The 16,118-nt window shown below is 34.4% G+C and overlaps 1 protein-coding gene across 7 annotated transcripts in view; it reads right to left on the bottom strand.

The window, feature by feature from the left end:
* CCDC88A (coiled-coil domain containing 88A) overlaps positions 1 to 16,118 on the bottom strand; it is a 141,743-nt gene that overhangs the window by 31,485 nt on the left and 94,140 nt on the right. For all 7 annotated transcript variants that reach the window (XR_006200674.1, XM_042932306.1, XM_042932307.1 and 4 more), the window contains exons 15-18: positions 14,589 to 15,659; positions 13,070 to 13,197; positions 7,893 to 8,034; positions 4,075 to 4,239 (exon numbers count right to left, since the gene is read on the bottom strand). Coding sequence is in view for 6 of the 7 variants with exons in the window: in XM_042932306.1 (XP_042788240.1) it covers positions 4,075 to 4,239; positions 7,893 to 8,034; positions 13,070 to 13,197; positions 14,589 to 15,659 (1,506 nt within the window). In the remaining variant the exon portion in view is untranslated. The remainder of the gene's footprint in view (positions 1 to 4,074; positions 4,240 to 7,892; positions 8,035 to 13,069; positions 13,198 to 14,588; positions 15,660 to 16,118) is intronic.

A 16,118-nucleotide genomic window follows, 5' to 3' on the forward strand; every position in this document is an offset into this window, starting at 1 on the left:
TTACACTGAACCACAACAGATCACTTTTATTGTACCTACACAGGGGACAGAGGAAACATTCATTTTATACGCTTTCATGTTACATATACATGTCACTGTATGAAAGGCAAGTAATGATTTAACCCATACATTATACCACAAAATCAAAGCTGAGGAAGCCAAAGGCTTTAAGATGGGTTTTGATATTGTCCTTTTCTTATGCTAATTTGTTTAGATAAAAAGGATAAAAAAATTTACACTGGAAGAATAATATGGAACACTAATGTATTTATATGTCATCTTGATACACCAAAGAAGTGAACCATTTTTCACTTACGTACGTTAAGTACCTTGTAGTTCAGGTCTTAATAAACCAAAATGTGCAAGCTCTAATGTTAAGTCTGGGTATCCCTATAGGAATAAGAAAAATTCCTATAGTATATAAAAGAATAAAAGAGAGTAGAAAGGATATCTCAGAGCAAGAAAAAATTTACAATGGAGAAGTTATGAGGTCAGTAAATACATTGGCAAAAACACCAAAATTACCAGTCTAATATAGGGCTAGCCTTCTTTATAAACCATTAATGGCTAAAATATGACAACCAAGTAATTTTTTTCCAATAGAAATTTATAAAGGAAGTCAGAGGGATAAGAAATTTACCTTACAGAACTTTACAAGTCAGCCAAATTTTCTGAAAGACAATTATTAATCCAAGTGATGGAGGTGTGTGTCTATGTGTATATATATAAAATCACTGAATAATTAAAAATAGGCATTCATAACAGCTGATAATAAAGATGTAAAATAGCTCGCCAATTTAAAACATGAAAATTAAAATATTTTCTTTTTGCTTTAATAAAAATTAAAAGACTAGTAATATCAAATGTATATCTAAAAAAACAGGTACTCTATTAGAAGGACTGAAAACGAATGTGATTTTCAATTTTAAGTGATGATATCATTTAAAATTACACACATACACAGATATGTATATATACCCTTTGGCCTATCAATTCCACTGTCAGGAATTTACTACCCTATGAACATATTATACATAGATTTTCATTGCAGCAAAATCTGAAAATAACCTAAATGCCCATCAATGTGGGTTTTATTTAAATAAATTAGAGTAACATCCATACTATGGAATAATGTGTTCATTAAACAAAATGAGATAGATCTATATCTCTCTAAAATACAGAGATCCTCAAAATATCGTATAGCATGATCCCACAGATATAACTGTAAAAGAAATACACTCCCAGACATACAGATGGCTAACAAACACATGAAAAGATGCTCAACATCACTCATCATCAGGGAAATACAAATCAAAACTACATTGAGATAACACCTCACACCTGTCAGAATGGCTTAAATTAACAACACAAAAAAACAACAGATGTTGGAGAGGATTCGGAGATTCCACACTGTTGGTGGGAATGCCAACTGGTAAAGCCACTCTGGAAAACAGTACGGAGGTTTCTCAAAAAGTTACAAATAGAACTACCCTATGATTCAGCAATAGCACTAATGGATATTTACCCAGAGGACACCAAAATATTGATTCAAAGGGATACATGCACCTTGATGTTTACAGCAGCACTATCAACAATAGCCAAATTATGGAAAAAGCCCAAATGTCCATTGACTGATGAATGGATAAAGAAGTTGTGGTATATAGGGGCACCTGGGTGGTTCAGTCGGTTAAGCTTCTGACTCCAGATTTCAGCTCAGGTCACGATCTCACAGTACATGAGTTTGAGCCCCACATCAGGCTCTGTGCTGACAGGGCAGAGCCTGCTTGGGATTCTCTCTCTCCTTCTCTCTTTGCCCCTCCCCTACTCTCTCTCTCAGAATAAATAAATAAAACTTAAAAAACCTATGACCCAGCAATAGCACTACTAGGAATTTACCCAAGGGATACAGGAGTGCTGATGCATTGGGGCACATGTATCCCAATGTTCATAGCAGTGCTTTCAACAATAGCCAAATTATGGAAAGAGCCTAAGTGCCCATCAACTGATGAATGGATAAAGAAGATGTGGTTTATATATACAATGGAATACTACTTGGCAATGAGAAAGAATAAAATCATGCCATTTGCAGCAACGTGGATGGAACTGGAGGTATTATGCTAAGTGAAATAAGTCAGTCAGAGAAAGACAGATATCATATGTTTTCACTCATATGTGGATTTTGAGAAACTTAACAGAAGGCCATGGGGGAAGGGAAGGGGAAAAAAATAGTTACAAACAGAGAGGGAGGCAAACCATAAGAGACTCTTAAACACAGAGAACAAACTGAGGGTTGATGAGGGGTGGGGGAGAGGGGAAAGTGGGTGATGGGCATTGAGGAGGGCACTTGTTGGGATGAGCACTGGGTGTTGTATGTAAGCCAATTTGACAATAAATAATATTACAAAATAATAATAAATATATCAAAAAAGAAAAAAGAAGTTTATATATATGATGGAATATTATTTGGCCATAAAAAAAAGAACAAAATCTTGCCATTTGCCACCATGTGGATGGAGCTAGAGACTATTATGTTAAGCAACAGAAGTCATTCAGAGAAAGACAAATACCGGATGATTTCACTCACGTGTGGAATTTAAGAAAGGTAACAGATGAACACAGGGGGAAGAAACTAAAGGCGAAAACCAGAAAACAGACTCTTAACTATAGAGAACAAACTGAGGGTTGCTGAAGGGGAGGAAGGCATGGTGATGGGTTAAATGGGTGATGGGTATTAAGGAGGGCACTTGTGATGAGCATAGGGTATTATATATAAGTAATGAATCACTAAATCCTACACCTGAAACTAATATTACATTGTATATTAAGTAACTGGGATTTAAATCTTGGATGAAAAAAAGAAATCTACTTCTATACACAGATAAATCATTTTTCTGGGAAAACAAACTGTTTACAGTGATTACTTCTGGATGAGAAAGTAGGAATCAACACTGTAGGAAATTAATTTTTGGCATTATGGCTTTAAAGTTTGCAAAACATGTTACATTAAAACACAAAAGCAACAACTGCAATTATTTTACTTGTTAATATATATATTCCAAAAGCTCATTCATCTTTAAAGGATAGATGTTTGGTGAATTTATTTGATTACTGTTTCTTGTCAAGTATTTCTCCAACTCATTCAGGGAATATTTACTGTGTCTGCTATCCACCAGGCTTAAGTCTACATACTGAAGGCATAGTGGGAAAAAAGAAAGAAACGCATTATAAAGAAACTAAATAAGGCAGTGGCTTGATATTAAATGGCTTAGGTTGAGAATAGCTACTTGACTGGTGGAGGGGTCGGAAAAGACCTCTCACAGGAGATGTGTCAAATAAGGCCTGAATCCTGAGGGAAGCTAGCCATGTGTTCTATGTAGAGGATGCGAACATAAAGGTCTGGAAATAGGAATAGAGAAGGCCAATATGACTAGAATTAATTGACTGACTATATATCAGACATTGTTTTGTGTTTTCCAGGTATTCACTATAGTAATATTATCTCCAGATAAATCAACAGAGGGGGTGGAAGAGTGCTATGGTATAAGGCCAGCAATATAGGCAGGACAAAGTCAGGAATGATCTTACAAGACACTAAAAAATTTGGATTTTATTCTAATTGGAAGGGGAAGCCAATGAAGACTTTAAGTAGAAAAGTGGTATAACTAAGTTTTATGTTTTAAAATAAAAACTGCCTATTGTAATAGGAATGGGTTAGACTGAGCCAGGAGTAGAAGTGGGGGAAGACAGCCCCTGAGAGGATATTCTCTCATCCAGATGAGAGATGATGGTACCTTAGACTAGAGTGGTAGCAGCAACAATGGGACAGAAGTAGATGGGCTTGGGATGTATTTTCACAAGAGTTGACAAAGCTTGCTGATGGACTTATATCAGGGTAGAAAAGTATATTAAATTATTAGTTCTTCAGTCCTTTATTACATTATAAAATAAATCACTCGAGAAAGTATAAGATGAACAAAGCTCCAAAACCAGATTAAATAAATTTTCTGAATTATATATCCAATGCTACTTTACTTCTAAAAAATCTTATTCCCACAAAAATTTAAAAATACTTACATTTCTTTCTACTTCAATTAATCTGTCTTTAACCTTCAGAAGCTCTCTAGTCGTTTCTTGACTTTCTCGCTCCCATTTATTATCTTCACCAGAAGTTGGAGGAGAGCTCTGTACCATCCTTTCTTCATCTTGTCTCTGTTTGAGAGCTTCATAGTTCTTTTTCACCTAATATTTTATTTAAAATATTTTAATGGGGAGAAAAAAAATCACCAAAATTATTACTTCTCACAATTAGATTCTGCACTAGTCTAGTGAATAGGAGAGACACTTCATTTAAAACTATGATAAATAATATGTATGACTATCATTACTATCATGATCACAATTTATGCTTTGTCAATTGCAAATCCTTTCCTTCTAGAAAATATTAAATATACTCTGTTTATGTGCCATACTCCAATTACATATTCTGTAATTTCAGATCCTATTGTTTATGATGAAGAATATATTAACTGGAAATAGACATGTTGCTAAATATTAGTAATTGTTTTTTGACATATCTATCGCTGATTTAGAGATTTCAGAGATACCCCATGTAAAGAACAAATGAAGACCTGACATACATAATAATTCCTTCTAAAAAGATACCTAAAGTTGAAGAAGTATCTATAAATGTCTGCTCTTGTAAGAAGGATATGTTGCCCAGAATGCGCTATATTAATAAAGAAAATTAATGACTTCTTTATTCAGATCCTAAACCACATGTAATGACTACATTTTATAAAAAGTGAGCAATCCAAGGATATATCTTACCCAGGGTTTTCTGGTGTGATTACAACCAAATCCTACTTTAAGAGAGTCAACTCAAATACTAACAACTGGGTAATCTTACAGTACCAAAATTACTGATTAACTTAATAGCTCTCTTTAATTTAGACTGATTATTATTATTATACTTATCTTGAATCATTTCTTTTTTCCTAGGAGACATTTATACTAAATTTCTAAATTAAAGCTCAAACTTTGTATTAAGGCAAAAATATAAATGTCTAAAATAATTCAACATCTAGGGGTGCCTGGGTGGCTCATTTATTTCAGCTCAGGCTATGATCCCATGGTCCATGAGATCAAGTCCAGCATCCAGCATTGTCAGCGTGGAGCCTGCTTGAGATTCTCTCTCCCTCTCTCTGCCCCTTCCCCACTTGTACATATGTACATGTACTCTCTCCCTCTTTCTCTCTCTAAATAAATAAACTTAGGGGCGCCTGGGTGGTGCAGTCGGTTAAGCGTCCGACTTCAGCCAGGTCACGATCTCGCGGTCCGTGAGTTCGAGCCCCGCGTCAGGCTCTGGGCTGATGGCTCGGAGCCTGTTTCCGATTCTGTGTCTCCCTCTCTCTCTGCCCCTCCCCCGTTCATGCTCTGTCTCTCTCTGTCCCAAAAATAAATAAAAAACGTTGAAAAAAAAATTTAAATAAATAAACTTAAAATAAAAACAGAAATTTGGGGCGCCTGGGTGGCTCAGTCGGTTGAGCGGCCGACTTCGGCTCAGGTCATGATCTCGCAGTCCATGAGTTCGAGCCCCGCGTCGGGCTCTGTGCTGACAGCTCGGAGCCTGGAGCCTGTTTTGGATTCTGTGTCTCCCTCTCTCTGACCCTCCCCCATTCATGCTCTGTCTCTCTCTGTCTCAAAAATAAATAAACGTTAAAAAAAAAATAAATTAAAATAAATTAAAAAAAATAATAAAAACAAAAATTTAAAATAATTCAATATGTAAGGCAAACCTTAGGCAACTTATGACTCAACAAAAAACTTTGCCACTATTGAGTTAGAAAATAATGAAGTGAGACTGAAGAAAAAAGATGCCCTAGATAGAATATAATTTAAAGCATGGCTGAATGATTTAATAGGTATTCTGGGATCCTAATTTTCCAGTTTTGAGGGTTTTTTAAAAAATTACTTTTAATACCCTAATAACATGAGTGACATGATTTCCTGTCTCCTATTTTACATTAATTTTCCACAGCGTTTTTCTAGGCTTATAAAGACTACAGACATATGCCATTATTAAGAAGGAGAGCAGAGAGTAATACACAAAGCTTATTTTTAGCACACTGTTCTTATAAGTATGTTTCAAAATTGGACCCTTTACGTTATATATCATTAATCAGAATCTGTGATTTATGTTCACATAAAAAAATGACATATTTTCCATTGAGGTTTCTTAGAGACAGCATATAGGTGTGTCTTGCCTTTTTACCTTATTTATGAATCTCAGTCTCTCAATTGAGGTGTTTAGACCTTTTATATTTAATGTGATGATTAATCTGGTTTGGTTTAAAACTGCCATTTTGCTATTTGTTTTCTATTTGTCCAATCTTTACTTTGTTCCTCATTTTTTCTTTTTTTGTTTTGTTTTTTTTTGGGATTTTTTATAATTCTATTTTATCTCCTTTGCTGGCATATTAGCTATACCTTTTTTGTCATGCTATTTTAGTAGTTACTTCAGGCATTCAACTCATACTTAACTTTCATAGTCTTCAAGTGATATAGTATTAAAATCCAGAACAATCTAATTCCAGTTGAATGGTAGGAAGCTAGTCCAGTAATAGCTATGCCAAAATGGCTGAAAGTGGAAGACGATGACATTTTGAATCTCTGTTCTCTAGACTTGAAATACATGCAATACTAACCCACACCCATACCCAATTATTTTCTGGCTGAGTAGCTTTATGAAGTTGACTTTCTTTGTAACCGACATACTGGAGATTAATTAACTCTGGTGCCAAATTTTACTTTATTTTTTGGATAATTCTTTATGTTAACTAAGCAAAATTCTAGAGTTTCTTCTGTAATGATATATATTTCATGGTATAAATACCAACAATGATGTTATGGGCAAATGGGGAACAAAATCTTTTTCCTTTTCTGCATGGGAAATTCATCTTTGGTAACTGTGCCTTTGGAAACCTGTATATCCATTGTGGAGATCTTATATCTATGCCTTAAGTGTTTCTGCAAGAGATGATGACTACTATGGAGCATACAGTCTCAAAGCAAGGGCAGCTCCTGCAAGTTCAATGTGAATCTCATCATTTTGCACTTGAACTGTCATATGGTGTGAATATGACTCTAGACAACTATATGAAGAGGGATCCTTGACAATGCCCTGCTCTATACTTGTACTTAGAACCAAGTAGTTCTAAATGTGGCCCATAGTAATCTTGTCAATCTGAATGTTTAGTTGATTGTAAAATCACTCTTGGTGGTACTACAGAGATGATTAAAGGGAAAAAAAAAACAGAACATGATTCTACCAATCTACCATACACTAACCCTAGGAAATGGGCAAGCCCCTTTGATTTCAATTTATTTATGTAAAGGAAAACAGTCGCTCTTGCCTTGCGTATTTCACAGAATTATTCCAAATATCATAAGAAAACGGGTCTAGGAGAAAACCTCAAATTTATGAGATTAAGTGCTTTCATATACCACACATACTATTTGCCTCTACTTGGTATCCTCATACCCACATCTATGCCTACCAAACTGTTACCTGGATTTTCAATAGGAGTAGGGTATTAGAGTGAAGTGTCAGTATCACACTGAAAGCTTTTCCCAATAGAGTAAGACTGCCTCTTCACCACCCCATTCCCACAATACTGATATGCCTCTAACTGCATGGTGGAAATGGAGTTTAATAAATTACAGTGGATAAACAAAATATAGTTGTAATGAACTAAAAGACAAAGATTTGTTACTCTCAAATTTAAGAAAAAGAAATAGACACGATACTAATGATGTTGCTTTTTTGTTTCCTACTTTACATTTTTCTGTCAAAATATCCAACAATTAAAATTCCTTCCAAGGAAATCACTTACTGTTTTAAGTTCTTGGCGCAACTGCTGGTTGTAATTTGTGGATTCTTCTAATCGAGCTTCTAAAGCAGCAATTTTTTCTTCTTTAATTTCAAGAGACTTCTTTAGAGTCGATTCTAATTTTGATTCCAAAAGTTTGTACCTACTATCCAAGTACAAAAATAACATAGTTCATCACTGGAGGTCAAAAATTATTTTTAAAGATCATTATGACCATAGACACTGATGCCATAAAGAGGTCTTATGAAACAATATTTTTTTAAGAGGTGAATTATTCTATTGCCCCACTCTCCCCTTTAAACTCTTCCTGGTTATAAAAAAAAAAAAAATCAACTAGGTAACCAGAGCTTCAGATTATAGCCTAGGTTGTCAAAAGCAAAAATTGATGCTCAAAAAAAGGCATCTGGAAGATGTAAATCCCAAAATATTCTTTTTACTTTTATAAGGATAGAATCCATAGGAAAAGAAGTAGATGGGTTTATTATATTATTAAGCATTTGTCTATGATATGAATGTGTTAAGATACTTGTACAAGGAGATAGGTATAGTTAAGCTTAAAACTCATGGAAGGGTACAGAGTACTTACAGAATATTTTAGAAAGGGAATGATATACCAAAGATACTGGATACTGGTAACAGAGTAGGAAGAGGCAAATGCGAATGTCAGTATTTTAGTTATGTTTTTGAATGGTGATTTCATAAAAAATTATATTATTTACGGTTAAAAACTTTTTTTAAATTAAAAAATGTCTATTTTTGAGAGAGAGACAAAACATGATCAGAGGAGGAGAAGAGAGAGAGGGAGACAAATAATCTGAAGCAGGTTCCAGGCTCTGAGCTGTCAGCACAGAGCCCGACGTGGGGCTCGAACCCACAAACTGCGAGATCATGACCTGAGCTGAAGTCATATGCTTAACTGACTGAGCCACCCAGGCACCCTGTGGTTAAAATTTTTTTTACAAAAAGGACAGTGCATGAACACAGTTTGAGAGTGAATCACAAACTAGAGATTATGACTAATTCATATACCTGAGAACCTTGATGACTAAACCAAATAAAAACCTAAAGTACATATATGAGAAATTTTATCACATTCTGCCTTTTACTTTAGTTAATTTGTGTGTATTTGTGTATATATACGTTTTACAATTTTTTTCTTGCTCAATCAGTTTTTAAGTTCACTGAGCACAGAGACCAAATCTCACTCGTTTTGGTATTGGCTTGAGTCAACAGATATTTTTAAAGCATTTTATGAATCTAACTTTGGATATATTTAATGTTGGATGCCTGAGTTGCCTCTAGACTGTCCAGATAGAGATGTCCACTAAGCAAAAAATAATGTGACTATCAGGTAAGATGATGGATGGCAATGCATAGCATACACAACAAAGAGGCCTGAGAACATAACCCTAGGGAACTACAGTAAAACCTTGGGTTGTGAGTAACTTGTTCTGCAAGTGTTCTACAAGCGAGCAAACATTTCTAATAAATTTTAACTTGATAAATGAGCGATGTCTTGCAATACAAGTAGTACATGATACCGAACATCACGTGATCACAACTGAACCAATGGTTCTTGAAATTCACTTTGATATGTCAGTGCTTTGGATTACAAGCTTGTTTCCAGAATGAATTATGCTTGCAAACCAAGCTTTTACTATATATTGAGACACAGGAAAAGAGCTGTTAAAAAAGAATAGACAAGAGTGATCACTTAGCACTCTATTTGTAACTTTATCACTAAATTTACTTTGTTGCATTCTACCTATTTGTACATACAAATCCATAACTTAGACTACCTATTCCTTTATGGCAAGAATAATATCTTAATTATATCTTAAAAGGGTCAGAGAGAATGACGCCAGTGAGAAAGATGAAAAGGTTAGACTGTTAGAGATACCATCTGAGATTAGAGGTAAACACAGAGGCAGATATACATAAACTCCAAGACAGAAGGGATAGAATATTAAAGGAATTTATGTTTGTGAACTTTTTTTTCTTTGTGATGCTAAGGTTAACGTAATGGTTGAGAAAAGAAGCTGGTTTAGTGGCTTAAGACACTTCTTTTCCTGATCTACCAAATTTGATCATGGTCTCAATTTCATTTCCTAAAACACTGAGTTCAACATGTACCTTTATCTCTATTTCTAATGCTTTCATTATATATATATAAATGTGCAGACTAATGAACACATCAATTACATCTTGCCTAGCCTATTTCAACAGCTTCCTAACTGATCTCTGTGACTCTAATTTGCCCTTTTTCTAATCCATATTCCTTTTTTTAAATATATTTATTTTGAGAGAGAGAGAGAGAGAGAGCACACACACACAAGTGGGGGAAGGGCAGAGAGAGAGGGAGAGAGAGAATACCAAAGAGACTATACTGTCAGTGCAGAGCCTGATGCAGGGCTCGAACTCAATGAACCATGAGAACATGACGTGAGCTGAAATCAAGAGAAGGATGTTTAACAAACTGAGCCACCCAGGTGCCCCTTTCTAATCCATCTTTCACATCACTCTAAGAATTACTCAAAAGGGGTTGCCTGGGTGGTTCAGTTGGTTGAGTGTCCAACTCTTGATTTTCAGCTTAGGTCATGATCCCAGGGTCATGGGATTGAGCCTCGCATTAGATTCTGTGCTGAGCTGGAGCCTGCTTGAGACTCTCTCTGTTCCCCTCTTCCTCTTTACTCCTCTCCCCCATTTGCAGGTTCTCTTTCTCAAATTAGAAAAAAAATTCTCAACATAGCTTTGTGCTTTATTTGCATGGAATGCCATCTCCACCAATTCCACCTTGCATATTTCAGTCATTCTTTATGGCTCAGCTGAAGCATTATCAATTCTTTGATGCTTGATGGTCAGCAAATTTTAAGAGCTCAATTAACATTGAGTAGCTGTTTGAATTAAGGTTTGAAAAGAGCCACCAAACAATATGAAGGACCCACCTACAACTGGGTTCTAAAAGGGTTAGGGTGGTTACATGGTTTACTGTTTTTTTCCCCTCAACTATTTAAATGTCTTACATACACACACAGGTAATGAATGTTTGAATAAAAAAGCGATGTATATTCAGTATCTATATTAAGAAGCAGTCAACTAAATTGGGCCTTAACTATTTACTTAACTCAAATAAAAATAGTTTCTCATATGGGAATGCAAGCTGGTGCAGCCACTCTGGAAAACAGTATGGAGGTTCCTCAAAAACTAAAAATAGAACTACCCTATGACCCAGAAATTGCACTACTAGGTATTTATCCAAGGGATACAGGTGTGCTGTTTTGAAAGGACACATGCATCCCCATGTTTACAGCAGCACTATCAACAATAGCCCAAGTATGGAAAGAGCCCAAATGTCCATCGATGGATGAATGGATAAAGCAGATGTGGTATGTATGTATATATATATATATATATATATATATATACACACACACACACACACACACACACACACACACACACATACACACACACAATGGAGTATTACTCGGCAATCAAAAAGAAGGAAATCTTGCCATTTGCAACTACATGGATGGAATTGGAGGGTATTATGCTAAATGAAATTAGTCAGAGAAAGACAAAAATCATATGACTCCACTCATATGAGGACTTTAAGAGACAAAAGAGATGAACTTAAGGGAAGGGAAACAAAAATAATATAAAAACAGGGAGGAGGACAAAACAGAAGAGACTCATAAATATGGAGAACAAACTGGTGGGTTACTGGAGGGGTTGTGGGAGGGGGGATGGGGTAAATGGGTAAGGGGCACTAAGAAATCTACTCCTGAAATCATTGTGGCACTATATGCTAGCTAACTAATTTGGATGTCAATTTTAAAAAATTAAATTAAATTAAAAGCAATAAAATAAAATGGCAAAAAAATAGTTTCTCATGAAACAGTTGTATGATTAATCCAATTACAGTTGCTTGAATTCAATGCTAGAACTAATGCCTCAAATTACTTCTATTTGTTATTACAGAATCTATTAGTATCAACCAACCTATTCTTAACTTTGAATATTTTCCAAATGACAAAAACAAATCTCTTATAACAGCATTAATTTTCCCTGTATACATTATTTAATATAGACTATAAATACTGTAACAGTAATAATGGGTAGACAATAAAATACAAATTCTATTACAAAAATTCCAATGAACTAAAATCTAGTCTACATAAAACTGTATTTTTAACAATATATCCTTCCAGTCTAGCTGGAATCACATGGCTGGCTAGATGCTAAACCATAGACTACTTGAAAAATCTGATTGTTTGATAGATTGTAATTACCATAGGAATATAATTTTTTTTTAACCTTATATTGATCATTCTCAAAATTAAAGGGCATATAAAGTAAGGTTTTATTGTTTCTCACCTTACTTTTCCACATTATTATTTTTTTTTTTAAGTAGGCTTCACGCCCAGTGTGGAGCCCAACATGGGGCTTGAACTCACAACCATGAGATCAAGACCTGAGCCAAGATCAAAACTCATATGCTTAATGGTCACCCCCCATTCCACATTTTTTTTAAATGTTTATTTCGAGAGAGAAAGAGAGAGAGAGGCAGAGAGAGAGGGAAAGAAAGAATACCAAGATGACTCCATGCTGTCAGCACAGAGCCCAACACAGGGCTCGAAACCAGGAACGACAAGATCATGACCTGAGCCTAAATCAAGAGCCAGATGCTTAGCTGACTGTACCACCCAGGAGCCCCTCCATATTATTTTTATACCTTAGTTACCTCAGCATATTTTCCTTTGTTTCATATTTCTCCTTTCTCTAAGTCCACTTTTGCACACAAAATAAATGAAAGAATTGAGGCATTTAAGCACATGATTCAAATAAAAACTAACTTTATATTTCAAGAGAGAGGGGTTTGTTTTTAATGTCTCATTCTACTTTCATAGGTAATTATAGTTTCTGCTCTTTTGCTACATGAGTGGCTTCCTGTTTTCCTATTATGTAACTATTTATAGTAACATTTTAGCATTTTTCTTGTATTAGGTTGTGTTTATCTGATTTTTTACTTTTTTTTCTTATAGAACTTTCTCTATGGGAAGAGAGGAAACAGAAACAGGGTGACATATGTAAATATTCTATAGCTGATACAGCAGAAAAGGTTTGAGCAAAAATATAACAATAATTTAAACTGTTTGCCAAATAGACTTAATACTCACCTGTCATCAGTACTCTGCTCATCATGCAAGAGTCGCTCTTTATTTAACCCTATCTTTTCAAGCTCATGAGTTAATTTTTCAAGATCATTATTCATTTGTTGAGTCTTCAATTTTTCACACACCAAATCCTTATTTTGAAAGGAATGCAAGACTCACATAAGTGTCATGACCATGAACATCTAGGAAATTCAGTCACGATTGTAACTACCACTATCCAGGAATACATATATATAATTCAAACCAGGAAAAACAGAAATGTTGTTGAATTTTTCCTTCATCACTAACAAGTAGTTAAGCAAAAAAATAAACTAGTTCAAACAATATGGTTTTCCTTTTTTGTTTTTTTTTGCTAATATTACTTGTAATTTTTGTATTAAAAACTAAAAGGAAAAACTCTTTACTTGTGAACTCTTGAGGATTGAAAGCTGTGAGAAAAAGAACACATATCTACTAACTTTTTAATAATAAGCTAGAACCTTAGTGCATATTTCTATGAATATATGCTGGATGCAACACCCTTCTTCCACCTCAAGCATCCCTCTGCCAGTGGAAGAGGTCTAACATATTGATCTGAAGAACTAGGGGACACTGTTAGAAGTTCAGACACGAGGAACCTTGTTCCTGTCTGTAGGACGGTACAACAACAGAAAGAAAAAAGCAAAAAGCTAATAATGGGCCCCTCTCAATGCCTCTTTAGCAGAAATGCAGACTTCATAATGTGACGTTCTGCCAGGATGCAAAGAAACTTTTTAATTGAACTTAAAAGAGTTCTCATACAGAGTATATAGCATAGGGGTAGCAAAAAAAGGCCAAGCATGCTATGAAGAACATGAATATGATCTACACCATGTTTCACTTGGATCTATAGCCAATCTACTTCAGAAAATTTCACAACTCTTCTCAACACATAGATCCAAGCAACTACCAATTGTGCAGTGTTGACTCTTAAAGTTCAATATGATTTGCCTTCTAAGTCTTAAGAGCATAATTCATGGAGATTTGGAGTTTGAAAGATCTGGATTTGAATCCAGCAATCCAACTTTGCCATTAGCTGAGTGATCCTGAGTAAGTTACTTAATGTCGCTTATGCTTTCTAATCTACTGGACATAACATCTATAGAGGATTAGCTGTAAAAATTATATAAATAAATTTCTGAAGTCCTTAGCCCAGTACCTGGTACATGGTTGGCATTCAATAAATAGTAGCTATTATGGTTCCTATTATTCAGTAACAGTCTTGACCAAATATTTTATTTTGAAATAAAACATAAAATTATAATGTAATAAAGGAGATACCACATGGAAACCTTATTACTACAATATATTAAAAATAAAATTCACATGTACTTCTTGGTATAACAAAAGTAGGAAAATTTAGAAACTCTAGTTCTAAATGCCAATTTCTATTTTGAACCATAAGCAGATGATGCAAATTTCTGATGGGTTCCAATAAAACTTAACAATGCCTTGAATTAAAAATATAAAAATATTTTCCTTAAATTTAGGTAACTATATTTACCTCTCGTAATGTAACCAAAGTTTTTACATCAATAGTTGCTCTTTTCACAAGCTCCTTATTTTCTTTCTCTAATTCTTTCAGACGAATGCAGGATTCTTTAAAAATGCTGATCTCTTTGAAAAGGGTTTTGTTTTCTTTTTCCAAATTCCCGATTTTCACATTATTTTCTTCCAATGTGGTATCTTTTATTTCTGCTTGCTGTCGGAGTCTTTTATTTTCTTTCTCCAGTTGCTTCTTATCTTTTTCCAGTTGAGAAGTCTCTTGCTCTAATGATTTATTTTCTTTTTCTAGCTGTTCTAGTCTTTTGCTGGATATTTTTAACTCTTCTAGGTTTTTCTGCAATGTTTGATTTTCCATCTCTAAGTCTTGTAGTTCACTCTCTAACTGTTGAATTTTTTTATTGCTATTTTCTAGAGCTTTCTGTAGCCTCTGATTTTCTGTATCTAAACCCTGGTAGCTAACTTCTAAGCGTTCTGTTTTCTTGAAAGAAGCTTTCATGAGTTCTAAACCCTTCTTAAGTTGCTCTTTTTCACTTTCCAGTTCTTTATTTTCTAGCTGTAGCTGAGCCATTTTCATGCTTGCACACTTCAAAGATTCCACATTCCTTCGCAGTTCTAAGTTTTCCTCATCCAGTTGGGAATTCTCCTTTTCTAGGGATTCTAACTGAAAAGTAAGGTTTTTAAAACTATCTAATGTTTTTTTTAATTTTCTATTTTCTCTTTCTAGCTCTGAATTTTCTTGTTCTAAGGCCTCAATTTTTTCACAAGTAATTTTTAAATTGGTTATCTTCTTCTGTAACAATTCATTTTCTTTCTCAAGATGATGCAACTCATTTTCAAGTTCTTCTGCTCGTTCTCCTTTTTCTTTATAATGTTCCAATTCTTTCCTAATTTGTCTTTTTTCAAATTCAATCTTACTTAACTTGCTACTTGTTTCTTTGATAGATTCATGGAGAATTTTATTTTCTTTTTCAATGTCTTTCACCCTCGCTTCAGCACTTATCTGGGATCGTTGCCTTAAAGAAGACACGGTTTGATTCAGATGTTCATTTTCCTGTTCCAATATTTTAATCTAATTGAAAAAAAACAAAGGAGAAAATTAAAAATATAAATTAGCATAAACTAAATATTTTAAATTACAGTTTTTCCATTTCAAAAAAACTAACAATGAAATAAGAACATAAAAGGGTGCTAATATGTCTTACTTTTAATTGTGACAAATATTTGCTGGCAGACCACCGTGTACATGTACTTTCAGGTCATAAAAGTTCTGTCTTTAGGGAGTTCATAATGTAAAGAAATGGTTAGGAGAACTGTACTTAATATTAATCAAAGTGATCTTCAGATTATTTATAGTTACATGTTTCAAATTCAAATAGGAATATAGGTGAAATGCACACACACATCTCTTTATGACTATAAGCTTTTACTTTCATTAAATAAATTTTGCAACGCATATACACAGTGGGTTCTTGATAAATATTGCTATATTTTATGTGTATATATGTGGGTGTGTATTCATTCCCCCAAG

Source organism: Panthera leo, chromosome A3, assembly GCF_018350215.1.
Source record: "Panthera leo isolate Ple1 chromosome A3, P.leo_Ple1_pat1.1, whole genome shotgun sequence".
Taxonomy (NCBI): Eukaryota; Metazoa; Chordata; class Mammalia; order Carnivora; family Felidae; genus Panthera; species Panthera leo.